Source organism: Bactrocera tryoni, chromosome 2, assembly GCF_016617805.1.
Source record: "Bactrocera tryoni isolate S06 chromosome 2, CSIRO_BtryS06_freeze2, whole genome shotgun sequence".
Classification (NCBI taxonomy): Eukaryota; Metazoa; Arthropoda; class Insecta; order Diptera; family Tephritidae; genus Bactrocera; species Bactrocera tryoni.
The window spans coordinates 12,926,122-12,946,505 of record NC_052500.1 but is presented as its reverse complement, the minus strand read 5'-3'; the positions used below and the strand labels follow the sequence as shown (position 1 = coordinate 12,946,505).

The 20,384-nt window shown below is 37.3% G+C and overlaps 3 protein-coding genes and 1 long non-coding RNA gene across 4 annotated transcripts; 1 reads left to right on the top strand and 3 right to left on the bottom strand.

The window, feature by feature from the left end:
- Positions 1-51: 51 nt before the first annotated feature.
- Positions 52-1,533, top strand: LOC120767864. Its single transcript, XR_005704719.1, has 4 exons — positions 52-544; positions 623-849; positions 916-1,146; positions 1,209-1,533. It is a non-coding gene; the product is annotated as an uncharacterized LOC120767864 (long non-coding RNA).
- A 296-nt stretch (positions 1,534-1,829) lies between these two features.
- Positions 1,830-6,717, bottom strand: LOC120767863 (protein transport protein Sec24C). Its single transcript, XM_040094177.1, has 11 exons — positions 6,460-6,717; positions 5,843-6,259; positions 5,267-5,773; positions 4,979-5,202; positions 4,671-4,912; positions 4,495-4,610; positions 4,186-4,434; positions 3,677-4,126; positions 3,149-3,317; positions 2,282-3,072; positions 1,830-2,195 (listed from the first exon to the last, which is right to left on the bottom strand). Exons 1-11 carry the CDS (start codon positions 6,715-6,717, stop codon positions 2,055-2,057), a joined length of 3,564 nt encoding a protein of 1,187 aa, XP_039950111.1. The 3' UTR covers positions 1,830-2,054.
- A 973-nt stretch (positions 6,718-7,690) lies between these two features.
- LOC120768669 (endonuclease G, mitochondrial-like) lies at positions 7,691-9,102 on the bottom strand. The gene is made up of 2 exons (XM_040095447.1): positions 8,803-9,102; positions 7,691-8,733 (listed from the first exon to the last, which is right to left on the bottom strand). Exons 1-2 carry the CDS (start codon positions 8,962-8,964, stop codon positions 7,894-7,896), a joined length of 1,002 nt encoding a protein of 333 aa, XP_039951381.1. The 5' UTR covers positions 8,965-9,102; the 3' UTR covers positions 7,691-7,893.
- Positions 9,103-13,384: 4,282 nt separating this feature from the next.
- On the bottom strand, positions 13,385-20,137 carry LOC120769395 (phospholipase A1). Its single transcript, XM_040096366.1, has 3 exons — positions 19,572-20,137; positions 18,429-18,687; positions 13,385-14,485 (listed from the first exon to the last, which is right to left on the bottom strand). Exons 1-3 carry the CDS (start codon positions 19,654-19,656, stop codon positions 13,564-13,566), a joined length of 1,266 nt encoding a protein of 421 aa, XP_039952300.1. The 5' UTR covers positions 19,657-20,137; the 3' UTR covers positions 13,385-13,563.
- Between the last annotated feature and the right edge of the window lie 247 nt (positions 20,138-20,384).

Here is a 20,384-nt window from a genome sequence, read left to right as displayed (position 1 = left end):
GTAAATAATACATGTTAAATTTCGTGAAGATATCTTGTCAAATAAAAAAGTTTTCCATACAACGGCTTGGTTTCGATGGCTCAGTTTGTATGACAGCTATATGCTATAGTGGTCCAATCTGGACAATTAAATTAGATATTGTGAAGATATTCCACCAAATAAAAAAGTTTTCCATACAAGAGTTGATTGCGAGCGCTCAGGTGGTATGGCAGCTATATGCTGCTCCCTTGGAAAGAAAAAGTGTATAGGGTCTTTGACCTTCTTGGAGCTACAAACTTCGCGAAGAACTTAATACATCCTGTTAAGGGTATAATGAATAACCTTTAGTAACAATAAAGTTAGATATAGCGTGCTAACACTTTGAAATGCTCTCATACTGACATTAGTTTAGAGTTTTAGCAACTAAACGTGTGGTTCTTTTTGTTGCTGCTTACTCTGACTAGGGTTAGTGATAAACTTTAAAGGTTGTCACCGAAGTTGACTAACGGCTATAATTCTGAATCCACTAGCTAAGCCATATCAACGGATATTGGAGATATAGCAGGTTTGTGGACACATGTGAAGTAGAACATAATTAAAGGTTATATAAAAAAATAATATAAGATTTATTATACTATTATAGATCATATTTAAAACATATATAATCAAATAATATAAGCTGATTCTTTCTTGAAGAAAAAAAATCGTAACATAACCTCTAACAGTATGATTAGCAGCCAGTACATCGATAATTGGAGCCACTACTTTACCTGCTCAACATACACCAATGCGATTGGAGAATACTCTATGCTGCAACAACAATAAGTACAGCATAACTTCGGAAGTGTAGAGTAAAAACGATTCTAACTGGTAATTTACAAGTTGTTAAAGCTTTTAGCTTCGTCCATACTAAGTCAAGGGTATATATTGCTATAGTGGGTTGCTACTGAAAATTGCTCCAGTTTCGGAGAGTTTTCTAATATCAGCGTGGATGCAATCAGGACTGCTTTATTGACCGCTCAAGTCAACGGAGTGAAATTCTTGCGAAGGAGCAGCATTCAAATGGATTTTTTTCTATCACTGGCGTTTAATCAAGACAAATCGGAACTAAATTGGCCGCAAGCCAATCATTTAGAAAACCATTACTGAGACGTAAAAATAATTCGAGTAGTTTTAAATTTTAATTTAATATTTATTGGTTATTTTATGAAATTTATGTTTCTTTTAAGGGCGACAGTGCCATAACGTTCAAAATTTAAATGGAAAATTGCTGTTTCCAACTTTATAGACTAATTATACATTATACCAATTCACCAATACCGGCTGCCATTGACAAATACATACAATGTTTTTACTTAAGTTGAGCAACGCCAAGTTGGAAACATTTCTTGTTTACGCACATAAAACTATAATAGATGTGTAAGCAATGGGAAAATTTCGCTTAATTTCAAATATAACTATCGTATGCCATTATACCAGTTTTAATAATACAATAAAATTACATATTTAATTGAATATTTTCGTATATATTTTGCAAATATGATAATCTTCTCTCTTTCTTAACATTTTTTAAAATAATAATAATAAAAATTTGCACAATATTATGTATATATGTATGTATACCTAAATTACACAGAAAATAATAGACCACAAGCAAAAGTTTGGACAATGCAAAATAAAAAAAGAGGGGGGAAGGAAGCGTTAATGCAAATACCAAATCAAAATGTTATTTAAGCATTCAAAATGACAAAAAATACACTAAATTAGTTTTGCGGTTATATAATTGTATATGTATGCATGTGGGTAGATGTGGAAATTGCAATAAGTATATGGAACTGTCTATTGTATGCGTATGCGTTCAAGTATAATTGTTTGTTTGTATGTATGTATGTGTACGAGTATTCATACACAATCAACTACCAACGTTTACGTGAGAGCCGATGCAACCGTGCACGATTCTGGGAATAGCTACGGCACATTAGCTGGCTGGTTGTGTTATACATTGTGTTTGTTTGTCTGTCAGCATTCCCACTTTGCGACATGTTGCAGCTGCTATTTTTACCACAACCCACAAGCTAACTTAACAAATCCTTAATCTCCTTATGCATATGACACAAGAAGTCCACATAGCTGGCCGAACCATCTGTGCCGCGATCCTCGATCAGGAAATGACGGAAAACTGATTCCAGTTTGTCGTTTTGTCGCACGCACGTTACCTGTTGCCAAACGAAAAATATGGAAAGTATAAGAAAATAAGTAACGCTGCGCAAATACACACACAAGTACACAAGTGACTACTTACCCGCATATTTCTGGTGCGTTCCCTCATGATCGTATCGATAATATTGCGCACGCGTTCCGCCAACGGTGTTTCGCCAATAATGGCAAATCGTTCAGCATTCACCTGTTGTGTACACTGCACACCGAACAGTGGCTGGATGAAGGTTTGCGGCAACGATTGACCCAACCAGACGAACAGGTGCACACCGTTCTCGAGTATGTAGGCGCCGTCTTCGCTCATCTTTTCGTGCGTACAACGTATGGACATGGGCAATTCGTTGTCATCAACATCGACATTGTGTATTGGAATGAAACGTGGATACAAATAGCTGACAGACATATTCAAATCCATGGTCTGCACGAATTGCATAACGTACGAGCGATCGTCCAGTGTCATATCGGAACCGCCAGAGATGGCGTCGTTTTTCAGCAAACACGAAACATAGAGCGGCAACAATTTCAGACACTCGGGCAGTATAAGTTGGCCAGCCGATGTTGGCGAAGTGCAATGCTTGCGATAGCATGCCAATATCTGTGCCGAACGATTTATTAGATTGTCCTTGACCTGTTTCGGCGTGTGCTCCAGCAATTTGGCGCAAGCCTGTTTGGCAAAGAACAACATCATGGCATCCAAGTCGCAGCATTTGAAAACATCTGCGATGGTTGTTGTGGCACGAAGTGCCAAATTCAAAACACGTAAACGTCGTTGACCGCTAACCGATGTGTAGAGTAGGGCGATTTGTAAGTATATATTTTCCTCAGGTGGCAACTTGTCGTCGTGCTTAATTTCAATAGCAACGGACTTATTGCAGTCTGTTGGGGAGTAACGGTAAAAAAATACGATTTTAAAATATTTTAAGTTTTGAGAAAAATTTTGAATTAAACGCACCTATGCTAGCCAGTTCCACATCGGTTGTGTTCGTCATGAAGAAGTGACCGTAGAAATCGGTTGGGCGTATGCCGGCCGAAGTGCGCACGCGCATCACCGCATCGAAAGCAATTGGCCGCGATACGTTCTTAATGATGTCCTCAATCAAGCGATTACCATCGAGGTCAGCCTGAAATAGAGACGTATGTACATACATATATATTGTTGAAGTGCGTTAATAAAAATATAAAAAAAAACTTAAAAAAAAAGTTAAAATAAATTGAAAAAAAGGCATTTAAAAAAAAATACCAAAAATTTAAAAAAAGAAATAACAAAAAATTAAAAAAACAGTAAAATTAAAAAAAAAAAACAAAAAACAAAAAAAAAACAAAAATTAAAAAAAAAAAAAAAAAAAAAAAAAATTAAAAAAAAAAAAAATTAAAAAAAAAAAAAAAAAAATTTAAAAAAAAAAATTAAAAAACAAAAAATTAAAAAAAAATAACAAAAAATAAAATAAGTGAAAATAAAAATTAAAAAAAAATGGCTTACTTGGAAGTATGTATATTTGTAGACTTCACCGCCACTTAGGCGCGATACCTGCCCCAGAGTTGCAATGTCTATGTACGAATTATTAAACAAGAATAAATCGACCGATACACCATTCTGTACACAATCATGTCCCAATGTGTTGTAGGAAACACATTGTGGTGTGAGCACTGTTTTCTCTTTCTCAGTACCGAGCAATTTACGATCATCACGATTCTTCAATTTACCACGTCCTTCAGCAATTGGTAATGTGGAGTTGAATATCAACAATTTGCCAGCACAATTGGAAGCTTTTAGTGCTTCGAGACCAGCTTGTATGGCTGGATAGAGCACGGTCTCCGTCTCCTTTGTATCCACAAACATTTTCGGTATTTGTTCCATCAAGGCGTCAATCAAAGCCTCCGATTCTTCGGGATGACAGAGGAAGCCATCGAGCAGCGGCATAAACATGTCCTGTGAGCAGTGGATTTGAAAGTGAATCGCTTTTATTGCTAAACTTGCACGCAACTCACCTGCACATCGCCGACGACCATCATTTGCGGTTGTGCCAAACTACTTTTTATATTATAGAAATGCACAGTACTATTGTAGGTTATAAAACCAACACGCATTTTCGATTTGTCCTGGCCCTGATCCACAGGCAGATGCTTCAATACCTGCTTCATTTGAGAGCACAGTAGATGTACCAAACCCGATTTGATGGTATTGTAAGAAACGTCAAGTACGAATATAAATGCTGGTATCTCAGGGGGTGTATTATTCTACAAAAGAAGAAAGGTGTGTATCAAATTTTGTTGCTATAAAATTATGAGCTTGCTTACGCGACAATAGTCCTTGGTAGCCAAAAACTCATATGTGCCCAATACCAATTCGGGACGCTCATATTTGTCGACACGTTGACCAGTGTGGTCCAAATGTTGGAAGTATTCAGTTGGCACTGTGGAATCAAGCAAAATTTCAGTTTTTAAATAGGCTTGTAGCGCCAATTATATATTACCTTCCGTGGTTACTTTGCACATCAGACATTGAAAACGTCGACCGGCATCCACGAATTGCATGTTTGGGGACATATATGCCTTGCAACGATTACACCTAATGGGTCCCAATTCACCAAAGTTCACAATTGGCGGCTCATATTCACCCTCAACGGTACGGGCCATTGGTGAAACGATTAGGGTTAGGGGCAAAGCAGTTGTCTTCAACAAATCAGCGGTTGCTGGTATGCAATACAAAGAGGATCTGTGTTTGAAGAGGTAGAGAATATAAAGCATTCACACAAATATGTGATTTTTTGTTTTTGCTTACCTGACATAACGTGGCGATGAGTTTCCTTGATCCTGCACAACATATTTGGTGGTTACCAATGGTGGCAGCAGACCTGGCTGATTGGTGACAAAAGCGCCACCAGCATTACGTTGATTTTCGATAATAACACTAATTGGGTTTGGCATCTGATCGGGGTCGAGACGGCGTTGGGCCTGTGGATACTGTTGTGCCTGTTGGTACATACCGCCTGGGGCTGGTGGTTGCTAAAAAGAAAAATTCAACATTATACCTAGACAACATCAACATACTATGAACAAGATAGCTTACGTTATAGCCGGGACGACCGGGCATTGGTGGTTGCCCAGGTTGTGTTGGGGGCATCATTTGACCGGGGTAACCAGGTTGTTGTGGTTGTTGAGGCGGATAACCGGCTTGTGGCGGATAGCCAGGCTGAGCGGCTTGTGATGGATATCCAGGGTGCTGTGGTTGCGGAGGAAAACCAGGTTGTTGTTGTTGGTTTGGCTGCATTTGTGGATGTGGTGGATATCCTTGCTGTTGCGGTTGTGGTGGATAGCCTGGCATTGGCGGCATGGCCGGCTGTGGTGGCATTGTTGCTGCTGCGGATGTAGGCGGCATACCAGGATGACCTGGCAACATTGTTTGTTGTTGTTGGCCCGGTGGTCCAAGCGGCTGCGACATGGGTTGTGGTGGAATTTGACCGGGCCGTGGTGGCATTTGTTGTGCGCCGGGTTGTTGATACTGTGGCATGCTACCAGGTATAGAAGTTGGTGGTGTTGCTGCAACTGGTGGTTGCCCTGGTAATGGCATACCACTCTGAAAATAATAAGTAATTATTATAATTTTAAAATTACAAAAATTGAATTTAAGGATAATTACACATACCGGTTTGGGAGGCATATGTGGCAAGCCGGGTATGTTTGCGCTGTTTACTGTCATCTGATTGGGTCCTCCCGGTACGGACTGCATTGGCGGCGTTGAAGTATTTGGCAGCGGTGGATACATGGAATTGGGTGCCTGTGGTGGTTGCGTCTGCGGTTGTTTAGTTGGCTGTCCGTTTGTATATGGACCCGAAATAAAGTTATTGTTAGCGTTCGATACTTGCTGTTGTGGTTGGGACTGCGCGTTAGTGGGTGGCCCATTTGATAAAGGTGGAGCATCTGGACCGCCGGCTTGAGGGTTTGTTGTGGGGAATGGAGCATTTGCTATGTTAGCGTTCGCATATGGAGTATTGATTTGGGGAGGTACGGGTGTTGGCTGCTTCGCTGCATTCATGGATAAACCGCTCATTGAATTAGTTAACTGCATGTTAAAAAAATAAAGAATTATAGTGTCAGTCAGTATGCGGAAGTGGCAAAAACACTAGATTCAATATTGTGTTGCCTTATCACTTTTGATTTCGTTGACCCGAAAGTATGCTTTACTTACGCGTTGTTGTTATTCTTATCACTTAAACCTACTTTAAACTTATTTCAATTTTATTGAATGTTTCTTATACAAACCTGTTGTTGGTAGTTGCCGTTGAGTAACCCTGGTTGTTGTCCTTGCCCGTAGTTTTGCTGTGGTGGTAACGCACCAAGTGGCCCAGCAGGTGTGGATGCTGCTGATGTTGGTGGCATACTGTTGGGTGGATAACTAGTGCCTGGTGGGCCCAGCTGTGGTGGTGCATCACTTGGTTGCATCGGCTGTTGTGTAGCTGGTGGCCAGCCTGGTGTATATTGTTGCTGCTGCGTTGGCGCTCCGTACATGTTCGGATTCATGTTTTTTTTATTTTTTTCGAGTGTTATTTATATCAATTACTTTTATCTATACTTGCAGAAGTAATGGAAGTGTGTGGATAGTGAATTGCTGTTTGCTACAGAAAAACTGAACTTTCTCACTGTAATCACTTCACTTTGTTGGTAAATGTAATCTTAATTCGTAGCCTGTTAAGTCACGAAACTTGCCAGGTAATAATGAAATAATGTTAGTACCCTGAAGTACTCTTATTTAACTCACACACTAATTAGTTTTTTAACTATTAATTAACAATAATTATGTTTAAATTTCTTTTAAACCCGATAAAGAAATTGAGAAAAAATGTCACTTCCACGTCAGAGCAGCAGTTCCAATTTGCTTTACATAGAGATTTTGACGTTTGCCACGTAAACAGTGTTGCCGGTCCGCTACATATGTTCAGCTCAATGTTAATATCTTTATTTTCTCTCTTCTACATGCAATTAAAATAAAAACGTTTATTATTTTTTTTCAAAATAAATGTTTATGAATTATTTACATTTACCAATTAATAATATAACCAAAGAATATCTATACAATACAAGAAAGTATTCCTTTACAAATCAAAGTAAGGTGGTAATGCTGGTAAAGAGAAAAATCTAGCGTATGTTCAGTGTGAAAAAAGGAAGTGGGTAAAAATATTAGAAATTTAGAAAATACACAATTAATTTAATTAAATATTAATATTTACAAAGTGCTCTTTGTTTTTATTTTATTCATTTATATAAATGCTGAAAAGTAAAGTTGTTTTTTGCATGCAGAAATTGACAGTTGTTTCTTTATCTCTTAGGCATTTCTGTTATTTAGCGTTTCCTTTTTGCATTTATCCGCTTCCCTCGCGCCTTTTTTGACAGTTGGTAAGCAGCTTTATTTTTGAGTGCAGCGATTTTAACATGTGTAACCAAATTTGTGAAAAGAAATTCAATTTAAGAAAGCAAAAGGTGAAATTATGTGAAATTTAGCATTAGAAAAGTGTAGTGTAAAGGCTAATATTGCTGCAAACGTTTATTCAAGGTGCGTGCTATTAATACATAAGTGTTTAAACTACGCAGCCACCACGCAACGACAGCTCTGACCATTAGACAAACACACTTAAGTAAATATGCATATTTTCTAAAATATATATCATATTTAATTTATATCTTTCCACGACAGATGAATCACTGAAAATTCCTATATAATTCCGGAGTTGTAGTGTAGTTAGTGCCAAAGAAGAAGCTGCGGCGCAAGCCATTAAAGAATTGCAAACCGGCAATGTGCTCAATCTCTCTGATGTCAGCTAGAAAATTTCGTATATTCGTATTTGTACTAATAGGCGCATTTGGCATTATGTATGCTTCCATATATGGTTGGCCGCCCGGTAATTTAGATTCCACAGTGATTACTTTGAAAAAATGCGTAGGAACTGCAACAGTATTCTCACCAATAACCTCATATTCCACACACCACTTTCCGTTTGTCCTTCTGCTATTCTCTACTTCTGTAAAACCAGCCATTTGACGCTTTGGTTTATATAGCGGTCCGGTACAAACATATACAGAACCGTAGCGTTCTGTTAATTCGCGTACATAAATTTCCAAATTATTCCATGCATCACGATTGAAACCCTTACCAACTTGTGGCGCAATATTTGTCAGATAAAATGTCTCATTGCAATGTGTCTGATGACACTTATGATTGCCAGCCGCAGCCAAATGACCGCGATCGAATCCAGAATTTTTGTAATCAGTTACATCAGCTCGAAAGTTGGAAGGCACACTCATATCGGCTTGATAATTTGCTTCATGCCGACTTGCCCCACCACCATTAGATTGAACACAGGGCGCACGTAAATGCTCGTAAACCCAATGTGCAACACGATTGCGCCGATCATAGGAGAGTACAAAATCAGAATAAACACGTATATCGTCCAGACCAGGGAAGCCGTACTTCATGATCTCTGACATACGCGAACCGTTACCGACTGACTGCTCCCGACAGTTAAGATTTAAAAGTGGCAGCTGCAAGTAAAGTGTTTGTGAAAATTTGTAATAAATATGCAAAAGTGTATGTGTAAAGTGATGACCAACCGCGTCATATAATTTTTCGCGTATATAGAATGCGTATGGATCCTCTTGTATAAGCTGTTGTAGCTTATGCCAGAAATCATGGTGCTGATAGTAAGCGCCTAGTACGAAAAAGCTGCTGCCGGTGAGTACCAATAATGTTAAACCAACGCCAAAGAAAGGCATGCTGCCGTTAATTATTTATTTTACATTTATATGTGTATATACTATAATATTATATTTTTTTATGGTTTTGGGTGCTAGCTGGCCAAAAGTAGTTACAACTTTTTTTAATTTTATTACACAATTTATTTTTAATTTTTGGCAGTTTGAATTTTTTTTGACAGCGATAACAACAACTTTTGAAGTATTTAGGAAAAGTGTGAGAAAAATGCAAAATAAATAGATATCACGTGTGGTGAAAACTTAATACAGTACGAACAAAAATTTGTTAAAGTTTTTGGCAAAATAATTGTTTTAGATGTGCGGCACAGATTTTTGGTGTCACATTAAACCTTTTAAAATAATTCCCATCAAAAGATATTATACCATTTATAGAGCTTAGTAAAAGTAGATTTTTTTATCTTGAAAGTATACATTTAAACACAAATACATACCAAGTAGTAGCCAATATAAATCCTTTAATGGCTTGCGCGCAATACTACATACATACATACTTATATGCTGACATATGTATGTGCATGTTTTTCAGAAACTTTCGCAAAGTTAGCCTGCAGGCATAAAATAAAAGGCGGTCATAAATGCAATAACGGAGATAAACGTTGAATTCGCTGGAAAGATTTATATGAAGAGTTTTTTAGACACGGATTTTCTTATTACATACAAAGCAGATTGCAAAAACACTTAAGATTTCAAAGCGTGCAACGCTAAAGGGAAATTGAAAAGCAAAAGTGTCTCAAAAGACTAAAACGAAGTCATAAATTTTATAGTAAGAAAAGTGGGCATTGGCAAAGTGTTATATAGTGTAATGTTGAATGGAGACTACAGAGAAAGTTGAGTGCTATTGCAAAAAAAAAATAATAATAATAATGAAAGATTCAAAATTTAAAGAATAATAAAAAATATGCAAGTGCGGTTAATACGTACATTTAATACAGATGAACTATTATTAACTACCTTAATGACAAATTTCACAATTTTTGAGATATCATTCTGAAAATTTGAGCACGCCCTTTTCTCACCAAGAGGCTACTAATTTGACGTAATTGCCGATATCGTATGGAAAAAGGGTAGTCGAAAAAATCGTTTCCTATTTATGAACCAAATATGCACCATTTTGGTCGACCACTTTTTGCCATTTTTCCGCTAGAGATATTATTCCATCAGTCTAAAACTTTTCTGGTTTCTCGACGAAAAACTGCGACAAGTAATTTTCACAGGCTTCTCTTGAAGCCAACTTTACTCCATTAAGGGAGTTCTGCATTGACCGAAACAAATGGTAGTCCGATTGTGCATGGTCAGGGCTTTATGGTGGATGCATCAAAACTTCCCAGCCAAGCTCTCCCAGCTTTTGTAGAGTCATCAAAGCGTTGTTCTGATGGAAGACGAAGCCCTTTCTGTTGATCAGTTCTGGCCGTTTTTTTCGATTGCATGCTTCAATCTCATCACTTGTTGATAGTAAAATGTAGAATCAAAACCACCAAACACTCAGCATAACTTTCGAGGCGTCAATCTTGGCTTTGCGGCCATTTATTGAGCTTCACCACGCTTGGACTATGATCTTTTTCGCACATTATTGTCGTATTTGATCCACTTTTCGGCTCCTGTTACCATTCGCTTCAGAAATGGTTCGATTTCATTTCGCTTCACCAAAGAATCGCAGATATTAATTCGGTTCATTAAATTTTTCACAGACAATTCATGTGGTACCCAAACATCGAGCTTCTTTTTGTAGCCACCCTTTTTTAAATGGTTCAAAATCGTTTGATGATGAATGTTATGTTCCTTAGCGATGTCTTGGCTGCTTATGTGATGCTCCTGGTCAATCTTTTCCAAAATTTCATCGACTTTTTAACGATAGGTCGAACAGAACGAAGTAAATCTTTCACATCGAAATTTCCAGAACAGAAGCGAGCGAACCATTGTTGTGCTACACGAACTGATACAGCATCGTCTCCGAATTTAATTTACGAAATTTATCAGTTGCAGACAATTGAGTAACAATTCACATAACCACTCGAAAAGGCATGTTTTAAGCAATTCGCAGAGTGTCATTAAAATTTATCACATGAAAATCAGCGCGTACTTATGTAACTCAAACTTCAGCACGCTTTTAATGAAGCCAAACCCATTGACACCTAGCACGTGTTTCAAGTACATCAACGCGAGTCGTTGAAAAGTTAACGGTTTCATTTTAACCTTAATTGGTGGTTTTGCTCATTAGCATTTGTTTGCGCATCGATTGGAGATGCGATGAAGGCATAAAAAGCTGCTACCAACACGTCAAAAACCAATCTGCGCGCGCTGACAGGGGAGGTGTACTCGTGCCAACAGTGTGCTGTGCTGTTGCTACTGTGTGTGTGTGTGGGAGCGGAAGTGGGCTGATGGGCAGGTGTTGGGTCGCCGAATTTTCAGCGCCCTTATCAAAGTGTTGACGTGTGGAATGCGGCGCAATAAGCCGAAATTAGCGCATATATGTACAAACATACATACTAAACACACATACATATATACATACATACCGCATATGTTACATAGCGACATGTAAATTGTAGGTGTTCAAGTATAAGAGTTATTGTGCCAGTGTGCGCGCACGTGTGTGTATGTGGAAAATTTGCATAATTGAAAAATTTATGCACTAATACTGTGTCATCATTGGAGTTTGTGGCTATGAAGTATGTGTGAACATTTGTGGGCCGCCAGCGACCAGGTTGTTTGTGCCTGGTAAAACGCGCTCACCCACTCGCTCACCTGTGTGCTGAGGTGCTTCTAATGTGTGCATACATACAGGTATCTCGTCTGTGGTTAGCAGTTAAGTGCAGCTTATAAATTTTTAAATAAATTTGCCTTTGCTTTTGCGTTTGCTTTTGCTTAAGTTGACAGGAAACACTTAGTGGCGTATTTAATGACACGAAGTGCAAGCTTGAGCGACAGCCGTACATTTTTGAGGGTCAATTTTGTTATGGAAGCAATTAAACGTGCGACGTGTGTGGATAGAAGAGCTTTAAATTTCAATTAAGTGTTTGGCGGTTTATCTATTTAAATGATTTATCATGAAGATTTCCCATCGAATTACTGCAATTTATGAATAAATCATGTTTGTGCTTACATTACTAGCATTTTAAATTAATAAATTTGTAATGACAAAGTTTTTCCGTTAAACTAATATCATTTCAGCTTTTCAGTGTGCACGAGTTGAGAAAAATATTACGAATATACACTTTTGAGAAAATAAATTAATGGTAGTAGTAATACTTCGAAGTAATCAATATATATGCTAAGTGATCCCATCAAAAAAATTTCTTCGGAGTTTGCATGATTTCTTTATATAATAAACTACACCATACTTCGTGAACATATCTCGTCAAATGAAAAAGCTTTTCATACAAGCTCTTCATTTCGATCGCCGGGTTTGTATAACAGCTATGTATATGCTATAGGGTTCTGATCTGAACCATTTCTTCGAAGAATACATTACTGCCTTAAATAGTTAATAATCCATGCCAAAATTCGTCAGGATATTTCGTCAAATGAAAAAGTTTTCCATAGAAGAACTAGATTTCGATCGTTCAGTCTGTATAGAAACTATAGGCTATAGTGGATCGATAACGGCAGTTCCAGCATATGCGCAGCTTCTCGGGGAGAAAACGTCTTGTGCAAAATACAGACCGTTATGTTAAAAACGGAGTTCTAGTTCGCTTACATACAGAGAGACAGACTGACAGACAGACAGAAGGACATGGTTAAATCGACTCAGCTCTTCGAGAAGATCTTCTTCTTTTTTATTGGCATGAATAACGCTTACGCGGTTATAGCCTAGTTTACAATAGCGCTTTAGTCGTTCTTCCTTTTCACATTTTGGCGCCAATTGGAGTGGATTGTAGCCAGGTCCTCCTCCACTTGGTCTTATTAACGGTGGTTACTTCGTCGAATACTGTCCATTCGGACGACATGACCAAGCCAGTGTAGCCGCTGTTTCTTAATTCGCTGAACTATACCAATGCTCATCGTTCCATCGACTGCGGTATTCGCAGTTTTCAATCATGCCTCTGCACCATATAGCAGGACGGGGATGATGAGTGACTTGTAGAATTTGGTCTTTGTTTGTCGAGAAAAGACTTTACTTCACAATTGCCTACTCAGTCGAGTACGAAGTTTGCTTGTTTGATGACAGTTCGTATTATTTCTACAGAAGTAAATTGAAGAAGCCGCACGATAGGGAGTCGGCTTGTCTTCGTCTCAGAGCGAACAAATTTTGAAGCTCGCTGCATTATTTTCAAAAAAGACTGGAAAGAGAATAGTTGTAACTCTTACAACTTACTCAGATGATATCACAACACATCACATATCACGTCATACCAACAAAGGGTGCTCAGAAAAACAGTATTAGTATTGCTAAAATCAATATCGTTTTATACTACATATATATCACATCTCATCATGTCATAAAGACTTTTTATTATTTATTAGACATATTTACAACTTCTGGTGGTGGGTTAGTAAAAATTTTAAATTCCATATGGTTTTGTCAAATAAATAAAATCATTCTAAAATAAATATATATATTTTGATTTGATTTTTGAACTCAAACTCTACACTTAAAAACTATACAAATTTATACTCGCTGATAGAATTATTTTCGTCTTCGAATAGTCCATTTGTTTCGTTATCTATGGCAGCTGTGACGAATCGTTGCGGTTGTATATTTGGACCCAGTGCATATGGCGGCTTAGCTGCTGTTTTGACATAGAATGTACCCCTCTTTGGCGTAGAGGGCTCGCCACCCATACGAAATTCCACACCCGTCTCCGAAAATATCCAAACATCATCCGATTGACGACGACAGAGTGTACCCCAAAATCCCAATTTGCTGGTAATCGATTCGGCAAAGTAGTGGTAGGCCCGCCGATGAGAGCAACCATAAAAATAGCACTTCTTCTGGTCACGTCCATAATTGGGATAGAAGGTGGCATGACCGACTGGTTCTTCGAAACCCAAACTGCTGCTAGTCTGTATAGATTCGACATACTCAGCATCGCTTGGATCGACGCGAAACTCATCGCTGACGTCGCGAAACTTTGGACCGGCCGGATCGAGCGCATAGATCGTATTGAAGCGGTAGGGATGTGCTTGCTTGCCAGCGCTACCGGCGATTTGTGCGCCCAACGAGTGACCAATCAAATAGACATCATTATAATTGAGGCCGGTGCGCAGGTGCAGAAAACCAACAAAATCGGCAAGTAACCGACCTAAATCCTCAACCATTTCGACGACACTATAATAATTCACATTCGACGAAATAATACTCCAATCACAGACGATTATGTTATAGTCGCTCGGCGTTACAGTGCCATTGAGATCACTGTTGTTTAAATACACACTGTTGATTGGTGCACTGGTGACGACGTTGGCATCTTCGGTGGAAACATCTGACAGTGGCTCGCGTTTGACTAGACTCAGATACGCATTTTTGACAGCACGATTCAAGGCGCCTTTGCTCTGACTCATCCAACCATGTATGATTATTCTGCGTGAAAAAGAGAGAAGAAATATGTGTGATCTTTAATATGTACCACTGTATTTTTGTGATATACTATGTAACCATATTATACATATGTGTATGTATGTTTAAATATGAAGTGCGTTCAACCAAGCCTTTCAACGAAAAATATTCAAAATAAAAAGTGTTAATTTCTCACTGAGTCATAAAAGTTGTTAAAACCGGTGTCTGCAGCTGTGCATACAATTTGTTGTTTATATCTGCATATATACTACCATATGTGATATACTGTATATGTATATAGCCGACGCATAAATGTTGTTTTTGTGGTCTGTATGAGAAAGTGTCGACCTCAAAACCAACTGCAAAATTCAAAGAAGTCAATCGCTTATCAAATTATTTACTTTTTTATTCGTGCATTAAAATCACAAAGGAATTGATTTTAAGTCCTCACAACATGATTCACATACGTTCTTTGACTCTCTAAAGTCAACTTCAGAAAGACTAAAATTGACAGAGAACTAAAATTATCGCCATTGACTGTTACGTTCTCATCGGCATCACTTTTGAAGAAATATGGACCGCTGATTCCACCGGCCCACAAACCACGCCAAACCGTTGTTTTTTTGGATGAAAAGGCAGCTCTGGAACCTCTTCAGGGTGCTCTTAATCCCAAATGCGGCAAGTTTGCTTGTTTACATACCAACTGAGCCAGAAATGAGACACATCGCTGAAAAAAATATGGCTTGAAAACGTCTGATTTTTTGGATTTCAAGAGCCCATAGAGTGAAGGAAGGTCGAGCGGGTTCACTTCTTGCACATGCTGTATTTTGTACACTTTCAATTTAAGATCTCAACATAAAATGCATCAAGTCGGTTCATAAGTCAGTCCGAGTTGCTGAGAACGGCACCTAATCGACTCTAATGAAGTTGAGCTATTTGTAAACGTTGTTCAGGCGTAAGTCTTTCCATGTTGAAATGCCAAACAATACTGAAAAAAATGACATTACAGCTTGACACGATTAATCTGTCAAAAAAAGGCTTTTGAAAAAAGTACCTCTATTTGGATCACCCGTTCTATCGGTCAGATGAACAAGTGGTAAAAAGTTAGCAAAAGGAACTGGCGTCCACATATTCGGTATCTGAGGTCTTAAACAGTTTTGGATGGGTTTGGACAGTTTTTGGTTATAAATGGCCTCATAAGCACTATTTGTGTTTTTTCCGGATGCATTGATTGGTTCTTTATTTGTATACTAGAAACAGATGGAGTTTAAAAATGTGTAATATGGAAAGTAGGCGAAATTGTAATCTGATTTTGCACATTTTTGTAATGTTATGTATTAATCGGGGATAATACTACCTACCGGTTATAAACCGAATTCATTCATTTTCTTAGGGTGGGTAGGAATGCTAAAAAAAGGTGTCCCCCAAGTGAATTTGGATATTATAGCTTGAAATACCGGTCCCTTTCGAAGCCAAGGAAAACTTGTATGAAGTTTCATCAAAATATTTTAATGTTTACTCAAGTTATCAATTGCACCTATGTATGTTCTCCCGGCGGAAACTACGTCGTATAGTCTCAGAGCTGAAGTGTTTTCATCCATTTGGACGACATGACCTAGCTAGAGAAGTCGATGTCTCTAAATTCTCTGAACTATGTCAATATCGTCATATATCGGACATAAATTCGGGATTTAGCTTGTCTCGTCATCATCATCATTTTTAGGCATATAACTTGATACATTCCACGATTAGGTTTAGGTGATACAAACAACTTTTAGGTGAACAAAACTATAATATCCTGTAGCAACATGTTCCAAGTGTATAAAAATCGTTTCTACGATTTAGTTAAATCCGTCAATACCTTTCGAACGGTCTTTCCGGTTGATTTTATGTCAAGTGTGAATATCGAAGTCAATATATGGGACGTGGTATAATACAAATATTTCCTAAGTCAGATGTGATTTGTTATTGTGGACGTTGTTGTTGTAATTTTCATATTTATCGACCTCTATTTGCGAATGCTGCTTATTTCCTATTTGCATTTGTTCGCTATCAACTCTGGCGTGCAGTTTTTATACTACCGTTATAGATTAAACGAGCCTTTGTTTGTTTAGGTAATTAAAAACGTCTTCAATCTTCTCACAATTAATTTCGTAATATTAATAAACAAAAATATCAATTAATCGCTTTCGTCCCGCCTGCATTGGACTTTGTGATTTTTATATTTTTTGCTTGCCTGAGCACATTATACTAAGTAGCAATAATACCTATGTACTATATAAGTACACGTATGTAGTTATTACAAAGTATCAATTAGTGATTAATTAGTTAAAAGTATAGGCATTGCGCGAGTTTATTGGTGTATTTGTCATAATGGCACAGTAGCGGTGACAAATGCGTTAATTATAAAATCTGTGCTTATTACGTAATTACAGTTTGCTAGCTTTGATTTCGTTAATTTCTCACATTAGGGTGTTTCTTTGTTTTGTGAAATCGGGTATTTCATATAAATTTTTCGACTGAATTTTGAAATAAATACATTTTCTGATTGCTATTTAAAACACTGTATTTACTGATATATTGGGTAGGCGAAAACGTCTTTTCGTATTTCTAATCAAACTTTTTTTATATTTATACTAATAAATAAATAAACAACGACATTTATTGACAACATATGAAAACGACTTTTTCGACTACCCAATATATGTATGTATGTATAGTATATATGTACATATTTTTTTTAAATTGACATTTCTAGTAGACTAGTGCAGAAGCCTTTGAAAATGTTAAAAATAGAAAGAAATTCACAGTAAATTGAATTGGAAATGAAAAATAAATTAACAAAATTTAAAGGAAAGCTATTTTAGGGTCTGATCTGAGATCGGAAGAGAAGGGGCGTATTTCAAGGGTTCTCGATTTCCGGCAAGGCCACGAATAATATAGAAAAAGTTATATGTCAAAGTTGTAGATAATGAAAAGATCTACAACTTTTGGATTTTGGATTCACACCTTTTTCACATAACCTCAAAATGTATGTGAAATATTCAAATACCTAGTTTTTTCACTTTTATAATCAGATAATGAAAATACTCTTTCGGAAGCACATTTTTCCGCTTTTTCTTAAGTTTTGGACTAAAGACAAAATGATCATATTTTATTCTATATTGAAAATGTTTCACAAAAATAATATTTTCTCAATCAAAGTGTTGGATTTATTATGGAAAAAAAATTGCATACACATGCCCGAAATTAAAAAGTAGCTTTATGAAAAATAAAATAAAATACCTATTTTTGGGGCGAAAATAACGTGTGTTACATTTCAGATCGATATGATGAAAACTGGGTGATTAGTTCATATATATACAGACAAACGAACATGGCTAGATTGACTCAGCTCGTCGCGTTGGTCATTTATATACACTTTTTAGGATCTCCGACACTTCTTATAGCATCTCAATGACAAACTTAATATACCCTGTTCAGGGTATTAAAAAAAAATTCAATATGGACCCACCTTAATGCAATTGTTTATAGACTAACGTGTTGGCAATCAAAATTTCTGTAAAAAAATTTAATTTGCGTGACATTAACGCAATTAAAAATTTATTTATTTGGGTTTTGAAACGCACGTACATACATACTTAGCAAAAAAGCGAGGGTTAATTTTTGAAGAAAATTAACTACATGACGAACACCAAAGTAAAATAAGTGAAATTTTATCAAAAATTTTAGCATGAATATTACTCATTACTCGGTTACTAATACTATGGCAGAGTACTCATATTATTTCCAATACCTCGCGCTAAATACATCGATAAGTCCCCACTTTGCGGATTTCGAAAAATGTAATCTCGAAACTTAACTTGAGTTTGCTCGAACGCTTAAAACTAAAGACAGTTATGGCTATTTGACAGTATTTGTACATATGTGTCTTAAAAATGTTGAAGTAATAAAACTTTCTACTAACCTGGTTGGATGATCTGGATTAAAATCAGACATTTCCAAACTGCTGCCATCGTCTGTTATTATTTCACGTCCACACTCGGCAAAATCCCTTTTATATAAATAGAATTGCATTTTGACGCGCATGGAACTGGTGAATGGTATCCAGTGTTTGAAGAAACGCTTCAGGAAAGTAGAATCGAAAAACCCGCTTGGTCTGCGTAGCGTGTGACCGCAGACGTCACGCAATGAGCTAGCTAGCGGTGCGCTGCATGCTGATGGCACTGCCGAAATGAAAAACAATAATTGGGGAATTGTTATAAATTTACAAAGGTTTTCAGTAATATATTTTTATAAATTTGAGGAGGTTCATTTCAGCGATTTTGATAAAATCAGGCTTCATGCTGGTTTATGCTTGTAGTATTCAAAAGGCTCTGTTTTGATTTGGTATCAATATTTTAAGTTGAGAGAATTCAAAATAAAGAGTTTCATCTAGCGATTTGTTTGGCAGAACTTGTAAGACTTACTTTATTTTAAAGAAAGTTCAAAAATTCCAGCAATTATACCACAGCGCTATCTGTCATACTTTTTGGACCGAACTAATTCTACAAAATTTTGTGAAAAATTATATTATTTAGTAACTGTATACCCTATATCGTTTTAGACGCCTTCAAAAACAGAACTGAGATACCATAGTTTGAAAAACTTTCAAGTAAATCTTCAAAATAACAAGAGCTCTGCTTATAAACTTTTGACAGGCCTGACAAGCAGAGTCATAAATATGTTTGTATGTATTTTTGTTCTATGTTCGAGCTTTGTAAGGTATTTTTAGAGATTAGGGCGCCGTTCGCACGACAGTCCGGTCTATATGGTATAATCGGAATATACCCGGTTTTTTATCCAATCGAGGACTGTCAACTCTACACTATTCTTCCAAATTACTATAGGAATATTTTCTGCCGTTCCAGAAACAACAACAGAGACTCGGTCGTACATAAATATGATAGAAATATTTTTTTCCGGATTTCAATCCACTTTTTCTAAGATTTTATTTAATTTCACTTGGATTTGTACTGTTTCATTTGCTTTAGTTTTCATGTATTTTCAAAACAATATTACTTTTTGCGCTTACTACTCTTCATTCTACCCATTTTATTTCTATACATACCATTTGCTAAAACTATCACTAGAACAACAACTGCCACTAGACGAGAGAGGCGCAGTGTGTCTTGAATCGCGGATCTGTGGTGCATCTGAATTTGTTAATAGTAAATAAGCTACTCCGTAGTTGAGTTCAGTCAAGTGGAAAATAAACAACAACACTTTCACTTCATGGATTAATAAATGGAAAAAATAGTCGTAGTAAACAAAGCACACACCCCTACTCGATCTTTTCAATTACGATATCCGCAAATATGTCAACGAGATAGCTTAATAGCTGCGATTACTAAACACAGAACCGAAAACTCTTCCAACGACGCGTAAATGTCGACGTTGACAGCTTTGGCTCGCGATTCGCCTGCTTTTGTGAATGCCGTTGAACTGAAGCTGCGATCACAGCCGTTCCCCGCCGTACTCAATTCGCAATCAACAAACGCGAACTAATTTTATAGGCATAAATATCGTTTCGTATTCGTTTCATATGGATAAATAAAGTACTACGGAGTCACGTATACTAGCTCACAACTAGTCGGAGCGATTGCCGTCGCGCAACTGACTCCGCCAGCACTTTAGCAGCGCAAATACACAAGCACATTAGCACGAGTCGAGAGTCGATTGATCTTGTCGATCAGCTGTTGAGCTCTGACAACATTGCTACCGGACGCTGGGATAAACTGTTGACTATAAAAGCGAATGAGCTAATTGAATGTTTATAAACGTAACATTGACTAAAGTACCATGTCATAGCTAAGCGAAACACCTGAGAGTCGAGCCCTTTTGTGTGAGAGAGCGACCAGTGCTTACCGAATGCACTCAACAT